This window comes from Emydura macquarii, unplaced genomic scaffold (assembly GCF_026122565.2).
Source record: "Emydura macquarii macquarii isolate MOO-44397 ecotype Brisbane River unplaced genomic scaffold, CSIRO-AGI_Emac_v2 contig_2636, whole genome shotgun sequence".
Lineage (NCBI taxonomy): Eukaryota > Metazoa > Chordata > Testudines > Chelidae > Emydura > Emydura macquarii.
In genome coordinates this window covers 47,463,146-47,481,950 of record NW_027132773.1, presented here as the reverse complement: position 1 = coordinate 47,481,950, position 18,805 = coordinate 47,463,146, and the positions used below count along the sequence as shown (strand labels likewise).

At 45.0% G+C, this 18,805-nt stretch overlaps 1 protein-coding gene across 1 annotated transcript in view; it reads right to left on the bottom strand.

Annotated features, from left to right (window-relative positions):
- Window positions 1–5,800: 5,800 nt before the first annotated feature.
- Window positions 5,801–18,805, bottom strand: part of FRMD4A (FERM domain containing 4A) — a 239,649-nt gene continuing 226,644 nt past the window's right edge. The window contains exons 18-23 of the mRNA XM_067564578.1: window positions 17,934–17,990; window positions 16,442–16,679; window positions 15,885–16,049; window positions 13,490–14,340; window positions 10,584–10,680; window positions 5,801–6,144 (exon numbers count right to left, since the gene is read on the bottom strand). Of these exons, the coding sequence (XP_067420679.1) occupies window positions 6,042–6,144; window positions 10,584–10,680; window positions 13,490–14,340; window positions 15,885–16,049; window positions 16,442–16,679; window positions 17,934–17,990 (1,511 nt within the window). The 3' untranslated portion in view covers window positions 5,801–6,041. The remainder of the gene's footprint in view (window positions 6,145–10,583; window positions 10,681–13,489; window positions 14,341–15,884; window positions 16,050–16,441; window positions 16,680–17,933; window positions 17,991–18,805) is intronic.

Below are 18,805 nucleotides of genomic sequence, written 5' to 3'. Positions count from 1 at the left end.
TCCTCACAGCATGTTCACGCCCTCCACCCTGTGATGTAGGGACGTGTGGTTAGCTCTGTTGTACAGATGGGCAGCTGAGGCATAGCGCGAGACTAAGGGACTTGCCCAAGGTCACACGGGGGCAGTCTGGCGGAGGACAAGGACTTGAGCTCAGGGCCCCTAGCTCCTAGGCTAGGGCCTTTATCTAGCCCCTCTTGATAGCGTTTGTTGCTGCGCAGCTGGCTGATGCTGGCGTCTTTGTGCACCACACCAAACTGACAGCTTTTAAAGACAATCTTAACTTAAAGTTGTTGTTAAATATTTATTAAGCTAGCATCCAGAGGCCCTGGCCAGCGGTGGGATGCCATTGTGCCCGGTGCTGTACAAACACAAAGGTAGACTGCTCAGGGTCCTGAAGGGCCTACAGTGTAAGAAAAGAGATGTATTTCCGTGTAAACTGTGTATTTAAAGTCATTCCGATTTTAGGCCTACGCTGTTAAATGGATGTTTGAGAGGTTACAGTGATAAGCCAAAGACTGAGCCATATCCTGGCTGCCCTCGGCTGAGAGCTGCACCCCAGAAAAGCTACTGGTGGGGGATGAGGAATAGAGTAGCAGAAGAGTTTGCCACATGAAGTTTGGACAAACCCGAATCCTGGGCGGAGGCTATTGCAACAAGGGCCCCATACGGAGCACCTCACCAGGACCTGCATTCGTAGATGCTGAAACATGGGGGTCTGGGGGTGCTGCCACACCTCCTGGCTTGAAGTGGTTTCCATTATTTACAGGGTTTACAGTTTGGTTCAATGGCTCTCAGCACTCCCATTATACAAATTGTTCCAGCACCCCGTCTACATTCAGAGCCAGTTTGCATGCTGTACTAGTTTAACTCAGGTGACGTCTGCCTCAGTTTTCCTATCTGCAAAAGTGGGATAATAAAACTTTCCTACCTTGGCTGAAAGATGCTGTTGGTGCGAAGTATTATTACTATGAAGATGCTTATGTCAAAGCTGGCCATAAAAAGCCTTCGGCACCAGCCTCCTGGTGAAGTGTAAACTCGTACAAAGCAGTAATTGCTAGTGCCAGGGCAGAGCTGGCATATGGAACAGGCCCAGGCTATGGTTTCTGCGGGGCAGTGGCTGAGCTGTGCTAAACAAGAAACTGGGCCCTGACCCAAATAGCTTGTATGCTGTAGTCAGAGTGGCTACACTACACAGTCTCACTCGGGGCTAACACCCCGGGGTGTACGAGCCTTAAATGTGACTGGCACACAGAAACACCTAATGATTGTAAATGTGGCTGACCCCTCCATGGAGTTCCTGGTGTTTCTTTGCCACATTGCATTGGGAGGCACTAGCTGCCAGTAATAACACCTCTTCATTAAATAGTTTAAGGAGCCAATGGATTATCTAATTTAATTCCTGTTGCAGTAGGTGTCGGCAGGGGAGGTTTGGCTGGCAGTAGGCTTTCCAGTAGGAGAGTGGCTGCAGGGTCATAGTCCAGAGAGCACCCATAAAGCTGAGACAGGTACTGCACACACACCTGTAGCACCCAGATGTAGCATGACACTTTGCACAGACACGAGGTCCCTGCCTAGAGGATTTTGCAGTCATGTTAGATCTTGTCTGGGAGCTAGTGAAAACTGCTGTTGGTTGTAGTGGTTGCTTAGCAATTTCTGTGGCTGGGAACCAACACTGTGCAGAGCCAGACAACCCCTAAACCTGGGCAGCGGCCATTCTGTATAGAGTGTCCCGTTCCCCCAGCAAGAGGGAATTCTGCCTCTGAAAGGTTCTAAATGGCTGAAGTGACTCAGCAGAACAGCTAGCCCCAGGCATAGGCAGTGGGGGAGTTTCTTCCAGGGACAATGTGTTTAACCCAAAATCAAAGTATGTTAACATAGGCGTAAAAGGGCAGCAGCAAACTCTACCAAGTTGGTGTTCAGGCCAGCCCCTGTGATCTTAGCTGAAGAGCTCCCACAAGCAGTCCCCGCTGGCTCCCAAGCACCCAATTCACAGTCTTTTCCAAGAGTACCTGAAGGGAGGAAAACAGCTGGTTAAAACAACCCCTTCTTCACTGGGAACCAGGTAATGCACCATGTTAGAGGCCCCATTGGGTTGATTATTTATGTGTATTAAAAAATGGAATATTGTTGCCACCATGTCCTAGATTACTGCAGTAAAATGAGTAATGTAATATCCCACCACCAAAGATAGTCCTGTAATGCCACATCGGACTTCCTTTTAGGACAAGAGGTTGGCGATAACGAGCAAAACTACAGGCCCGGGTTTTCCAAAAGTGATCGGTGATCTTGAGACACGTGAACGGGGCCTGATTTTTCAGACGGTGGGTGCTGAGCACGTTCTCATTAAGCCCTCTCAAGGTGGGCACATAAAAAAAAAAAATCTCAGGGTTACTTTAGAAAATCTTGGCCCAGCGTCTACAGGCTTCTGCTATGGCTGTAACCAGACAACGCATGTACCGAGTTGAGAGTGTTGTTCAACCTTGGTTAATATCTCAAAGAGCTGCTACAACATTTCATTTTGAAAATGCTTTAATAAGGAAGTGTTGACAACACTGTTTTGCAAAATGTAAAGGTAACTATACAAATTCTTAATACAAAAAGAATAAATTAAAAGCAGATTTTTTTTTTAAATTCTGCAACTTTTTCTACAACATACATATATTTCCCCTTGATTACAGTTGAACAGAATCCAGTAAAATCATTTTACATGCGCTAAAATCAGTTTGAGACCTAATTTTTTTTCTTTTTTTCAACTAGAGTCCATTTTACACAACTTGTAATAAAACTATTGACATTAATATATATGTAAAACTTTACATCTAGTTAACTAAGCAGTAACTGGTCATCTGATAGCACCTGAATGGGGTTTGCTATAGCCAAAACTAAAACTAATACAGAGTGAAAACAAATTTGACCTTTTCAACATTTTCAACACTCGACTGCATATAGTATCATTTAAAAATAAACCCTGCCTCACAACATGGCATGGTGTATGCATACACCATGTTTCTGGCTAAACTGATGAAGTTTCATACATTTAGACTAAGAATGCAATAGTGGCTTTATATTAGACCAGGGGCCTTTATTAAAAAGAAAACGGGGCTGGCAAGTTGGTAGTCAAGTGCTTGTATAGAACAGTTCTGTTTTACCCCTCCACGTTATACTTAACTATGTTAATCTAATATGATTAACATTGTATGTACATTTGTGTATAATTGAATTGAGCTAAACAGTAAAACCTGTTTTACTTAATCTGTCTTTACTACCAGACTGGCTCGCATGTGCCTTGATTGCAAAACAGAAAAGCAGACCACAAAAGCAAAACCCAATCATTTCTCAAAAGGTTTTTCTTTCCTGAAGCCTGTTTGCAATGCAGGCTGACCAAATTGTTTGCAATATGTATTACCACATAATGAACCTCAGGGCTGCCACCCCCTAGCCCCTCTGCAAAACTGCAGGCCTAGTCTGACTCTGGAGAAATTAATGTGTATTAGTTATTTGTATTACGTAGTGGCCAGAGGCCCACTTGTGCTACTGGGCCTGAATCCTTTTAAATAAAAAAGGCTACACAGAAAAATTATTTACCAGGGAAATGAAAATATAGACAGTTGCTCAAAGCTCCTGAACTTCTTGGGCTAATTCCTTAACTTGCCCTCTCTGTTTATAGTTAGACTTGGAAGGATTAGACTTTAATCAGCAAAAAATATTAATCAGATGTCTCCTCTCCATCCAAAAACATAAATGGGCATATTGCACTTTTATATTAACAGCTGCAATCTCCTGGCTGTCAGTTCTGCCTAGCGATTGGTTAGTACGCTATATGATTACTGTCAACTGTATTTTTTTATTTCTAAATCTGTAATGATTCTTGATTTCCACAGACATTAGGTTTGGAATGATTAGCACAGGGTGTAAGTTTTTTAAATTTCCTGCTAGTGCAAAAATGTGTCAGCTGTATGGAGAGGTAATTTATTTTTATAATTAATGCATAGAAGTTAGATCTGAGTTCTGGTTCTTCCTACATGCTGTTGGGCAAGTCACATAACCTCCCTGTGCCTCAGTTTTCCCCATCTACAGCTCCTACAATGCTTCACGGGAGGGTTGGGAGACTGCAAGGTAGCAAATAAGTGCACAGTGTTAAAATAAGTTGATACACATAAAATTATGTAGGAAAAAGCACCGATAGTAACAGCTATAATTCATTTTTACTACTCCCTCCAATCTTTCCAAGCCTAATTAGGGGGCAGCTGTGCTCTTTAAAGCTTCTGGTAAAAAAAAGTTTTCCAGTGTTACTATTACAAAAAAAAAAAAAAATGGTGTGGCAGCCCCTAAGTTGCTGTATTTAGTTTTAAATTTCCTGCCCTCCTCGTCTGGTAGACTGTCATTATTAGAACACACGCACACGCACGCACGCACACTTTATTTCTTTAAACTAAAGCTAATTTCAGTTTCTCCTTTTCACAAAGTAACCCCCTCCAGCTGTTTCTTTAATTGCCTTTCCCATAGGAAATCATCATCTGCATGCACAAAGGGGGCGAGAACCCCACCCCCACGCAGTGGCAATAAAACCAGCATAGCACCGTAGTGAAGACTAGACGTGCCAGCTTCAACATCCACCTAGACTGTGCACTCGTTCAGTACAAAAGTGTCTTTGAGGCCTTTTGAAGTTTGATGGCTTGACATAGATAAAGCATTGCTTCAAAGGACGTGTAAACTTGCAGCGCCTGTCACGACTCTCTCGTATGTTTCCTTTTGGTATCAGTAGAAAACTAGAGTCTGTGTCGAATGCATCAAGGTTACTAATTAATTAGCTTTTGTTTATTATGGTCCCTTCTTGCGCACTGAAAATTTGCCAAGTCAGCTGGTTAGCAGACAGCACTACTGAACTCTTCCGCTTTACAACACAGTGGGGTCCCTTGGATAGCAATACGTTAGTGATGAGCCCTTTGCTACGCTGGCACTACCAAAAGCATCATAATCTGAACAGTTATGCTGATGTGGCTTTACCATGTCAATTAGCTCATGATGTGCTTTTCCTCTGATTTCATGTGAAACACTTTGTGCATAAATAGGATATAATTTATTGGTTGTTTCTATTCGTAGAACGGCGTTTGGCAATTTTCACCTTAATTTATCATAAGTATTGCAAAAAAAAAACAAAAACTGTATGTATTGGTGGTTAGCCTGTGCCAGGCCCACAGATGCTAAGAGTAGCAATATTTGCCTCTGCTTTAGATAATAGCCTTGTAAACTTTTGCGTATATCCAGTTTAACAGCAGCTTTTCAAGATTGATTTGACGATACCAGCCCAGACTTCTGGTGTGTCTTCATCCCAATGGATTATTGTTGTCGTTTTTCTTTTAGGAAGGGCATAAAGAGAGGAAGGAAGTAAAAATAGTTTCCAAATTGTAGGCTGTTGTTTCTGGAAATGGGCTAATCTAGAGAGACTTTCTTATAGCAAGAAGCTGCTGGCCATGCTCTCGTCTGGGATCTTTGGCAGCACTGAATTGATTGCGATATTCTGATACGTCTCTGAAGCAAGAGGAGTTTTTCTTTACTCCAAATAAATACTTCAGGAGTAAGGTATATATTTCACAACTGCTGTCTCTCGCCCTCTTAACTAATGTTCTGTTGGCTTCAGACTGCAAGTCGTAGAAATCTTACTATTTTCACATGCCAGAGACCATTAAGATTGTATCTATACCTTGAAAGGCTTTCAGTATTTAAAAGAAAAAAAAATTGCCATCTGGCTGTTAACATAGTTATTCATATATGTTTCCCCACCCCCTCACCCCCCCTCCCTTTTGGGCTGTAGGAGTCACAGGCCAGTCCATAGCAATCTGGTTGGAAACACTGCTATCCATCAGTGGTTGTGGCTTCATCCTGGGGCCAGTATCTGTAATGGTGTCTTTAATCATATTTTGAGAAAAGTGCTTAAAGTTGAAGCTGGTGCCGGGCGACAGCGCATCTGGGTAAGGCAAATGAGAGGCAGTGAGGTGATCTCAGAATGGCATTGATGTGATCAGATTGAGGTCAAGGGTTCATACTAGAGTTCCAGGCTTGGCTTTTTCCTGTCCATACCACTGGACATCTGCTAGTTCTGGATAGAGGGGAGAATCCAAGAAACAGCTATCGTTGTAGCTCCTACAGAAGAAAGGAGACGGCTATTAAAACAAACACTACAGCAAAAGTTCCTGCAAAAACTCAACCACAGACATGCCACCCTGTGACAGGAATGGGAGAGGGAAGAAAATGCAGCATGTTCATTGGCTCTTTGGGTTGCCCTGGTTGTCTCTAGCATTCTAGCAGCAGACATTGGCTTCTCATTCTTCTCAGTATGAGGTTTTCCCCTTAAGAGTGATTCTCTGTAGGGTGTGCTTTTCTCCCCTCTGTCTAGGGGGCGGGATTGGAGGATTGTGTGCTTGGCCATGGAGCTGGGAGAATAAAACCTTGCTCCTTTAGTGGCTGACTTGAAGAGAAGTGAAAGGACCCGTGTTGTCATCTTAGTGCTTGTCTGCAGCACCGCTCAAGCTTAGCTACCAAAATGTGAAAACCTTTGTCAGGGCTGAATTTCTGACTCGGCTGAGTGGGCCATGGAACTAATTTGAACAGGGTAGGCCAGGAAATAGGGGTGAGAGCTCCTGATGGCTTTTTTTGCATCAGTGACTTCATAAACGTGAGTCTCATACTAGCATATAGACATTCACGTATAGATATCCTAACAGAGGCTTTTTGGTGACCTGCGCGTGCTCTGCAGGAGCAGGATGCTGTGGCCTCTTGGTGTTATGATGTCCCATAGCAATGGATGATGGTGATGATGCATGGCAACATGCTGACATAATGCCATTACCTCCCAATGGAAAGGTCTGAAAGGCCATAAAGGGATTGTTGCCCTGTCTCACACACATGTTCAACAGCTTCAGAGCACGTTTCTGTCCAGCTAGCGAACACCTTATATTTGGGGCACGTCTACACCAGGCGAGGAAACTGTTGCTAGCGTACTGATTGCATAGACAGTTCCTTGCCTTGCTAAGCCTGAGTGCAGTCCACACAGCAACAGTTTCTGCCAAGACCACCCGTGCAGGCTAGTGCTCCTGCAGCACCGACCCCTAGGGCCTGGTATATTTGCTGGAAGCTAGGGTTTTTTGAATAGTTTCCAAATCTGAGGCACTGCATTGTGGGATGAGCTACAAGGAACAGCAGAACAGTGCAGCGGTAAGACTTGTGGATATCATCACTACACTGGGGAGAATCAACTGCAGATGGCATTAGTTGAGTGGGAGCAGGGCCGAAGATTTCCTTCCAAGCTTCATTGGCAGCTTCTAAAGCACATGGGATGGCTGTTGTGTGTGGAGGCAAGGTATAGTACGCATGTAAAGCAGAAGGCTTCCCAAGCAAGGGTTTCTCACAATGCTTTTTGCATAGAGTAGACAGACCTTTAATGTTTCAGCAGGAATTCTTTGCTATTTCTTTACACAGGGGAAACTCAGCTGGATGTGAGAGCCTGTTTTAGACTGTGGAACTTATTGCCACAGGAAGTTAGCGAGGCCAAGAACTTAAGAAGATTCAGAAAGGGACTGGATGTTTATATGGATAACAAGTGTATTCTGAGTTATAACACATTTTGGAAGGGACATTAAACCTCATGCACTAGGGCTTAACCCAATTTATCTTCTGCGGCTCAGGATGAGTTGTAATGTGGAGGCAGATTATCCCACATGTGCTACTGCGGGGTTCTCACTCCTTCCTCTGAAGCATTTCGGATAATGGTTATTGTCAAACAGATCCCAGGAAGAGCTGGACCTTGGGGTCAGATCTAGCCTGGCAACTCCTAGGGACCCAGTTTCCTACCTGGTTTGGCTGAAGCACAAGACAGCAAAGTGACCTGTATGAGGTGAAACTGAGTAGGCAGATTACTTAGCTTCAGTTTAACCTATAAGCCTCTTACTGCCTAATTCCTTGCTGGAGCACACAGGTACATTTATGGGTTTGGTGCATAAAGCCAGGCTTGAAGTGACTGTGGTCCACTCCCTTTTGAGATCACTGATTCAACATTAGCGAGTAAGATGATGATCACTAAAATTAAAATATTGCTGGGTCATCTTTCCATCCCATGGGCTACCAGGCTTGTTTCTATCAGTCTAGGCTTCTGTTACCAGTGTAGCTGAGTGCCTCAGTGGATTTTATCTTCACAGCGCTCCTGTGAGCTAGGGTGGAATTATCCTAATTTTACATCTGAGGAATGGAGGCATCCCATCCCAACTGGCACGAAACCAGCCTTCATAGGGAAAACGAAGAGCTAGAAACCTGCTGAAAAGGCCACCATCATATGCTGATGAGGCTTACAACTGCTTCCACCTTGCTCTTCCAGGAGCTGAGCAAAGTCTTGCTGCCACTAACCAAATGATTCAAACGTTTGCTCCTTAGGGCTACTGAGATGTCAAAAAACGATTTGCAGAGCACAAACTACAGGGAAGAAATGATGAAAGAACAAAACGTTCCCTTACTATACCTCTATTCCTCAGTACTTTGGTGAGTTGGAGACTGAGACTCATCCATAGTGGGTGAGTTGTCTGTTGCTTCTCTGAACCAAGGAGAGCACAAAGGGAGGAAACAGCAAAGAGGAAATGTTAAAGAAAAGAAATGACACACACTATTAAGAGCTTATTAATATAGTGGGAAAACAAGTTGATGAGTCACCTTAAGACAAAAGAGTTAGTGACATAAGAAAACATGTCAGGCAGAATTTCAAGCCTTTGATTCATGCTGGGAAGTAACAAAACAAGTTACTGTGATGGCCAAGTCTACATTATGCACCTGGTAACAAATTGCACCTATTTTCTTTTACAAATTTTTTTCCCTAATGGTTTTGTCATTTCACCCAGGCATGAAACAAATAATGGATTCATCTCTTTGATTCCTTTTTGCGCTGAATATTGGTCCAGATCCTCAGATGATATAAATCTACATAGCTCCATTTTCACCAGCTGAGGATCTGGCTTAGGGTTTTTTTTGTTTTGTTTTTCTTTTGGGTGCGTGGGGCTGGGAGGAGAAGGTCCGGTGCATGAAAAATGATGAGACAAATCAGAGTTCTTAAGTTTTTGCTCCCTTCAAATAGGAGACTTCTAAACTAGTTTCACAGCAGATTACCTGTATTCATGGTAGGGATGTGCTGAGAAACAATTTATGATCGGGGTTGAGGCAGAATCAAAGCTTTTGTTAGGCTCAGATCCAAACCTTGAATGGGGCAAATCTCTGCAAAATGGCAAAAATCTTGGGTGAACATCTATCTTTGGCGGTCTCTGAATTGGCACCAATAAAAATACCCACTCCAGTTCTGGACCTGACCCAGAACCACAACTGTTGGTTTGGAGGCCATGAATTTGAATCTGAGCATGTTGCAATGCAGAGGAACTTATTTAGGGATTTGAGGTTCTGTTTTTATTCCCCACCATCTTTGTTTTAAAGCTTCATTTTCTCTTAGTCAGTGTTTTCTGGGTTATTGTTGCCATAAAACCAAATGGCACATGTGAACGTCTTTGTTTATACTGGAGCATCTACAAATGTAGCGATTGTTGATTTAAAACAAATTTTTTTTACTCCTGTAAAATCAAACATTTGGGTACAACAGACTGACAGAAGTAGAAGAGAGTCATAACCACAAGACCCACCAATGTTTGTCCCCTGGAAAGACTGTGGGATAAGCCCACCACATCTTAGTTCACTGCTCGTAGAGGCTCACTACAAACAGTTCAAGGTCTCTGCCAACCCTGGGGCAGAAGTTCTCAAACCGTGTTCCCTCAAGACTTTCCTGGTGGCTTCACAGAACACAGCATTCTGAGAATCAAGCACTGGGAAATGCTGTGCTGCCTAGATCCATCCAGGAAACGGCCTCACTTACAAAGTCGGCAGTGGAAGAAAATTCTGGAGAAGCAGTGCCCTTGGGAAGCTTCCTTTTTGACCCCCTGAACTGTGCCTCTGATCAACCATCTGGATATATGCAAGAATTACCATAATTAAGCATTTAACCTTGTTTATGCTGCAAGATTCCTTTGACAACCACACTGGCATTCATAAAGAAAACTCAACGTTAGCGCTACATACAACGTGGGGAATGTAGGTGGGGTCTACAAAGCTTTTACCGAAATTCTCCCACCATTGGTCTGGCACTGGTGTTAGCACCGGTAGTGTAGACTGCGTGCAGGTGACAGGCTGAGGCAGATACCTGAGCTAGCCTAAATCAGGAGTTACCCTGCTGCTAGAACTGCACGGATGTTAGATCAATGGTGAGTGAATATCTGAAAATGCTCTGCATCGATTAGGTCATTGAGGACCTGAGAGTGTGTCTGTGCCCAGTATCCTGTCCCTGCATGGTACGGCAAGGCACTGCACTAGAACATATTGTTCTGCCTCAAACTATTGGGATCAGCTTCTTAAAGATTATATCAAATCAGATCTACATTTCACACATTTAAAGGCAACTCTAGCACGCTGAAGCCCAGGATGGTGGTTTTGGAGGGGCTAGAGGGAACTGCGCAAGGCCAAGGAATGCTAATCCTCTAAGCTGCCCCCTTGAGACTCACCCGCTCTGCCATGCTACGATGTGGTGAGGACTGGTTGGTGGTGTAGCTGCTAGCTCACTAGATGGTGTTGAACTCCTCTGGCTGTGAGGTAAGGCAGCTAAAACACAGTTGAAGGAAAAAATAACCAGTTAGACAAGGAGAAGAGGGGCCAGGAATTCCAGCAGTGCCAGCTCATCAGAGCAGAAGCAACATGGCCAGTTGTGACTAAAACACAGCCCCTGAGTTGGGATATCACATTTACAAATGGATCTTGGCCCATACTCCCTGAGCAGCATGCACGTGTGCCTGGCTCTTCGTTCAGATGCATGGGGAAAATTTTGTCCCAACCCAGCCTCCAACTGTGTGTGACTATATGGGTTGAAGATCCTTCCCCCATCTACCAAATTCAGTGTAGCCAAGAGTGGAAAATACCCATCCCTCAAAACATGAAAATAAATCAATGTTTTATTGCCAGTAGTGAGATCTGAATCCACAGCATCCTAGTAGCAAGCAGTGTCGTCCCAGGCAGCTCAGGGCCCACAGGAGGCGTTTTGTGCTAGTACTAGGTACGGCCGCTAGCTGTAAAAAAAACAGCTCCATAGATTTTTGAAGACCAAAGATGCTTTTGGCCAAGCACTTGTAGTAAGATTCATTTAAATTTGGCTACAGTGAACTTATTAGCATGGGACCAAAAGTGGGTAGACCTTCATTAATTTTATTTTAATGACAGCATGTAGGAAACCTAGACGAACACTGTACTGTATTGGTAGTGGTTTCACAAGGCCTTTCTGCTTTAAGCATCTATGAGTTAAAGCCCTCTTTTGGTCATTCTACCCCAATACGCAGATCCATGGAACAGTGAACTCTCCAGATGCTCAGGAGCATAATAATCTTTGAAGGACATTGCGAGGTCCGATAGACAGCTCAGAGCCATGGCTGATCAATCAAATGATGAATGCTTCTACCTAGCACTCTCCCACAAGCTGATAAATTCTTTACCTGCAGCCAAATGACACTCAAAAAGAAGAGAGAAACAAAGTCTAATCTGTTCCTTACACTTGAAGGCTCCTTGTGTCACTATTATCCCATCAGCACAATTGGGATCTGGCTTTTAGAACATAAGACTAGGTCCATAATGGCATGACCAGTGAAAGCGATTTACATTTCACTTCTCTAAAATTAACTTAAAGCTAAAGTTCTCAGTTGGAGCAACTGACAAATCGGACATCAATTTTTGTTTTTACTACTGGCGTTCTCCTTCCTAGATGCCCCAACCATGTGAAACCATAGGATTTCCAGAATGGGGTTCTACATCTCAGGAGAACAAGCATGTTAATGAAAATGTAGGTGCTTCCTGCTTCTGTTTGGGGCAGAAATGCCAAAATGTCCCTCAACTTCCCATCAAAAAAGGGCTAAAAGAAAGTTTGCAGATCAAAGAGGGAAGGGGTGGCTCAGATGATTTGGTAATGGAGTGTAAAGCCTTTCACCATTAAATCAGCAGTTTAGAGGAATCCAGACTAGGTGTCTAGGGACTAAACCGTCCCAGCCAATGGTTGTTCAGTGATCCATGTGATATTAATGTGATAGGATCAGTTCAGCTCTTGATAGGCAAATAGCAACATTTTACAAGCATCAACACCATTAATTGGCCCCCTTGCTGGCAATCTCAACAGAGCCTCCCAGGGCTGAGCGGGTCATGGAAATGGGACCTTTCGAAATGGTGTCCCCAGGTCAAGGTTGAGGCACATGGGTAGCAGTGGGATGAAGGAAGCTTGTTAAGCTGCTGCCCATTCTGTACCAGTTCTGTCAATACACGTCGGCAATCAACCTGTGCCCTCTCGCTCACACGGAGTTGGGTTAAATTCAAGTGTTTTTGGCAAAGCCTCAGGTTAGCCGTTATGTCATGCACACTGGATTGCCCATAGTTATTCAAAACAGAGACCGATATCAAATAAGTATTGAACCTTAAACGATTTCATCTCATTTCATAGAATCATAGAGTTGGAAGGGACCTTAGGAGGTCATCTAGTCCAACCCCCTGCTCAAAGCAGGACTAACCTCAGCTAAATAATCCGAGTGAGGGTTTTGTCAAGCCGCAGCTTAAAAACCTCTAAATTTCAAGGAAATGTAGCACAATCTCTGCAATTTATGAACTATTATTTAATATGAATGTTACAGGAGAGGCCACCGCCCCAAATAGGATGGTGCTCCACCGCGTTAGGTGCTGTACAAGACATGGTCCCTAGAGCTTACCAGCTTCCCCAGGGGGTAAGCAGGCACCTCTCGTAGTTGTACGAAAGGTATTGTATGAAGCAAGGTGCTCACCCTTCAAACACTCACCCACGTCTTTTTAGTGGGGCCACTTGCTCTTTATTTTAAGGAACTGTTCTTTTTTTGCCAGACCAGAGAGTCTTCTGTTCCTAATTTAACACTGATTAAATACCTTATTCCTCTATGTACTTACTGGGAAAATCAAGTTCTCTTGAGTTTTCCTATGTTTTGCTACACTGCTCACTTTAACTGATCCTGTCCACAGTGACAAACCTAATGTGATTCCTAGGAGCAGTTCCCACTAATGGGATTTTCTCTGCTACCACTCTAAAGGCCTGATCTGATGCCTACTGAAGTCGGTGGAAACATTCCTATTGACAGCTGGGGACTTTGGATCAGGCTGTGGGGATCTCTCTCATCATTTTCGGTGGATGAGCTCTAGGGAAAAATCCTCGGCAGATGACACGCTCAGATGAAGTTCACTCACCGTGCTAAACGCACCCCCCTGCATGCCTGTACCACACACTGTGCTATGTTCCCAGAAGGACAGGGATGGCAGGTTGGTCTAGTTTCATTCAGAAATTACTAAAGTGCAATGCAGCCATTAAACAGCTCAGAGCAAACTCTGATCCGCTTGCCCGTGGGCTGGCTCTCACCTGATGTTGCTTTACACATTTGAGGCATTCTCGTTACCCTGCTGTGTGCCACAAAGGTGCTTTGAGAACATGTGCTGTATTGGGAGCTGCTGTCCGAGCTCGTGTGCGACAGGCGGCTGTGCTCCTTGTGGGAGGCTGTGGACCGCTGGTACCACAGCCGGAGTTCGTCTGAGACTGCAGTCCTGCCTGAGCCCTTTTCGTGGCCCTCTCTGCCCAGAGATGGAGTCCTTATGATCTGAGAACGGGAGGGGGTCAGTCTTACTGTGTCCACTTCGTCCCCATGCCAGTTCTCTTTGAACATCCCCCCGGCTGTGTAAGAGTTGGAGGTTTTAAATTGTGCTTTCACGCTGTAGTGCCCCTCCTGGTCGTTCTCCAGGCTGCGCACCACCACAGGCGTGGAGCTGCCTTCGATGTACAGGGGGTACTCTTTGATCCTGTACTGAGAGGAAGGCTGGCTCTGGCTGTGCAGATAGACGCCGTGGTGCCCGGTTCCATTCCTTGCAGCCAGGTTGGGCATGCTCCCTGAATTAGAAGAGACCAGGTTTCCCGCAGATTTGTGCCTTTGCCTCTGCCTCTCTCTGGCTTTCGAGGGGGAGTCCTCAGCCAGCGTGGAATAGTTGGGGTTCATCTGAGCAGGGTAATAGTGCTCCGAGCTGGAATGGCTGGTGCAGGAAGAGCAGTCGTCCATGGGGTCAGAGCCATTGCTGCTACGAGTCCTTGGGGTGTAGAAATCGGGGCTCCCCGTCTCGTTCTCTGAGCCAAGGAGCTTGCCTTGTGACTCTAAGCTGGAGCTCCTGTGTCTAAAGTGCTGAGCTAAGCTGTGCAGTCTGGTCGGGCTGATGTCTACTGACCTGCAGGTAGCAGGAAAACAGTCAGGCTTTGAGTCTGTTTGCTTAACAAAACAGGCAGGGTTTTTTTCTAGCATTTAATGCCAAGCATGCTCCAAACACAGAGCTCACGCCTAAGAGGTGCTGAGTTCTCGCAACTCCCCCCAATTCCCACAGGAGCTGTGGATGTTCAGCACCTTGCAGAATACAGGGCGTACCATGCAGGCACATTAGTGCCGGAATCTAAGTAGATGTTCCCATAGGGGGTGAACCGCCCACATCCCTGCACAAAGCCACAGCAACTAGGTTTATGGGGGGGGGAAACTAAACAGAGTTATGGGGTTGGACTCCACAGGCAGCTTGTGGGGCTACAGTGCCTCTTAATGCCATGGGTTGATAAAACAGCCAACTCCCCCTTCCCCTCCCCTGTGTGGGAATTTGGGGCCACTAGGTCCAAATACTAAGGATCCAGCCTACGTGGATTCAGCATGGTACCCCCTTTCTGCAGCACATGAAGTCTCCCAGCATAGCCACCCCACTACCCACTCCCTGAGTTTCACCAGCACAGCAGCAGGGAACAGAGAATGCTGTGGGTCTGTGACAACCTTTCCTTTGGCTTCTGTTCCTGGGATTCCATGCCCTCACCCCACTGCTTTGCAACGTGGGGGTCCAATGACCCACAAAGTGCAGCCCCAAGTGAGGTGCGTGTCCCTGGCTGTCTGGTAGCTTGCAAAAGCTTTGCAGGACCTTTACAGTGAAACTGCATAGTCAAGGCCAGCTCCTGCCGCATCCTCCATTCACCACCCCTCACGGAATGAATACTTTTTGCTCCCCTCTCATTAGCAGAACCACCTCTATTAAGCAGCTGTGTTTTTCTTGTCTCCTGAGTCGCTTTAGGTCTCAAGACCATCACAGTGTGACAGTCCTTCATGCGAACACCCAGACTTGTGTGTGTAGGATACTACTGCTTCATGTCCAAATCTGGGTGATCTTTATTCATGCTGGATGGGCTCATCCCCGGTTTATAACCTTTCAGTCAGGATCAGGATCAGGATCAAGGATCAGAAATGATACCATGTGACCAGTTAGACCCACCTCTATGTGGTTCCCCTGGATGGTCACTTTAGACAGGCTTTTCTGCACACACAGTTCATGGTAACAGTGGTTTAACACTCACTATGCAACCTTTAATGTCCAAAAGGCAAGGGTAATTACCTGATCTTGAATTTAACTTGAACATTGATATTAACACCTGGTCACTTTCAAAGAGTGGCTTGGCATTTGTAATGCCCACAAATGGTCAGAGCCTTTGTTTAAGATCTCGCCAAAGGACTCGGTCATTTTTAGTTATTTCTTATTGGAAGTGAGTTCCTGATTCGAGCCCTGAGTCAGGAAAGAACCCCCTGCTCCCCCGCCCCCGGACAGCACTTGAGGTCAGGGGGACTTCACTTAAGTATGTATTGAAAGTGCCTTCCAAAACTGAGGCCTTTGTCTTTAAAATGCGAAAACAGAAAACACTTTCACGTAAACGAAGTGAGGTGAGTTGTTTTGGGAGCGGCAAGACTTACCTAGTGGAATGGACATAATGTGGACTGCGTACCCGTAGATCTGGTGTAGACGGCATGCTGGACTGGGAATTCCAATGCAGGAGGCTCCTGATGGGGCTATTTTGCAGAGAACTGCTCCCTCCAGCCTCTGCACAGCTTCCTGTGCTGGGGAATCGCTTATGACTGCTGCAGAGCAAACACTGCATGTCAGTCTTCAGACAAACACGCTCTACAGCTAGGATCTTGTCTACGGGCCAAATTCACTTCTCAGTTACACACGTGCAATCTGGCTGAAGTGAATGGCGTTTCACACACACAACTGGTCTGAATTGCTTTTTACAGTAACATACGTTCAAGCGCAAGCTGTTGCAAAGATTCAGCAGATGTTTCAGTGACAGGCTGTTTGTCTTTCCTCGCCAACTGCCTTTTAAAATAACAATCAGATACTGACCAGCACTTTGTCTGATTATAGCTGCTGTTAACTTTCTTCTGTGCCATGATTCTTTACCGGAACAACTAAATGTCATTCAAGTGAGTGATTATCATACCACAGAGACACCTACAAATGACTTACTCACCTGGAGTGACTGTGGGAGGAGCGTTTCTTGACCTTCTCATAGGGTTCGTCCAGGGATGACTCACTCCACATCTTGGGCTTGATAGGGGACTTGTCGTAGTCATTCCGGTTGTAGTGCATCTGTCTGAGTCCTTCCAATGACTGTGGAGGAGGGGGCCTGTTCTGCAGGGGTGGCCGGGGAGGGAGGCCTTTGTGAGGTGACTGTAAAGGGGACATTGTGCTGGTAACCTGAGAATCCTCTGCAAAGAGAAACACGGACAGCAGATGATGCTTTTGAAGGACACCTGGCTGCAGTGTGCCATTCCCAAGATTACCAATTGGATACAGTGCCTCAGCTAGAGACTTTTTTCTCACTAGGCTTTTTCCAATGCATGAATTATATGATGATGAACTTAGGGACTGATTTTAAGAAGGGCTGCAGCTGATGCGCTAGTTCAGTGGTTCTCAACTGATGGGGGTGGTCATGGAAGGCATGTCGGGAAGACATGTAGCACTGTAATAAAATTCCCAATCTAAAGCAAAGAAAATAAAACTCTGCTAGACGCGTGTGCATGATGACTCTGACACTTTCATGTTTGTGTAGGCAACCTTCTCCCACTCTCTCTGCCGCCCACTCTGATCACATCCTTCCCCTTCAAGGTCAAATATTCTCTGTCAACCTCTTGAAAAACATACCCAAATGATAAAGGCTTAGCACTGTTATCATAGATGCATTTACTGTAAAAGGGTAAAAATTGTAAGGGGGTTGCAAATAGCTTTGGACTTTGACTCCGGGATCACCAAACTGCAGCAAAGATTGAACTAGAGGAATGTAATCTCAACCACAAGTTATTGGCCTTGATACAGGAATCACTGGGTGATATTCTCCAGGCTGTGTTATGTAGGAGGTCAAAGAACATCATGATGATCCCTTCTGGTCTATAAAGGTGGGGGAGCTGTGGGTGCTCAACATCTCTGAAAATTAGGCCCTTAGTGTGAGTCATATGTCCTATACTACCAACTAAGAGGTCTTGGGGGGGCTGTGGATTTGTTACAATATGCATGAGCTTTTTCTTACAGAATTTGTACTTATTTCTACTTCTGTACTTTTTATATATAACTGATAAAACCTTCAGGGGGTTTTGATGAAAGTTGGTTGGTGTGTGAAATTATCTGCTCTGAAATGGCAAAGGCAGTGTTGTTGTAGCCATGATGGTCCCAGGTTAATAGCCAGACAAGGTGGAAGAAGTAATATCTTTTATTGGACCAACTTTCGCCGGTGAGAGAGACAAGCTTCCGAGCCTACACAGAAGAAGCGTTCTGTGTAAGCTCAAAAGCTTTTCTCGCTCCCCAACAGAAGTTGGTCCAATAAAGGATATTACCTCACTTACCTTGTCTCTGTGACATGGCAAAGGCATATCACATACAGGGCCGTTTCCTCCATTTTCAGGGGGATTCAGTCATCCTTTCCTTTACTACTGCTAGGTTTCTAGTGTCTAAAATAGACAACATACCGTCCTCAAGAACAAGGGCATCTGAGAGGGAGCTATCCTCACTGGCGATATTTCCTTCTGAGGAGAAGAAAAAAAATAATCAAAGGGTCATTAGTATCACTGTGGTTTAACATTGAATCGCAACAGAATCTTCCTCTGTTCATAAAACACAGTTGTCCCGGGCTCTCCACACTACCAAGAGGTAGTAAGATTTCTATTAATATAGGCCAGCTTACTCGGTCCTTACTCACGCAGAACTCAGAGCAAAGACTGAGTAAAAACTCCAGGCCAGCTCCCTCAACATGCTGTCAGTTGCTGGACTGATTTCAATGGGTATAAGGGCTGAGTCAAAACTGAGCGCTCCGATCCCCAGAGGTAGCCATTAAAGTCAGTGCAGCTACACCAGTTTACACCAGCTGAGGAACTGGCCCTAAAGGCCTCCCGATTTGCTCCCCTTTAAAGATCCCACTCTGTTGCCAATTAAAAACAAACACGAGGCGCTATGATTGTAGGACTAACAATAGTTCGAGTGCCCGCTGAAGCAACAAAAGAAATAGCACCCCAGTCCTTTGGCCAGCCACGTTCTGACATACATTTCTGCCTAGTGTTTTTGCCTGTTGCTCTGACATATGCACTGTCAGAGAGCGGAGAGGCATTCAAAATGCTAAGGGCAGCAGACACAGCTGGGTTACAAATAAGGAAGCAAGAGAAACTGTGATAATCCAGCTTTGTTTATAAACAGGAAGAGAAAAATCTGTGCTTGTCACGCAGAAAGGGCTAAAATCAGCAAGAAAAAGATCTGTTATTTTCAAGCTTTGAAGGCAGTTAACAGAAATTACTTTTAAAAACTTGTAAACTATAAAAAGTGTCCTGAGGATTATAATTTTGTAAAC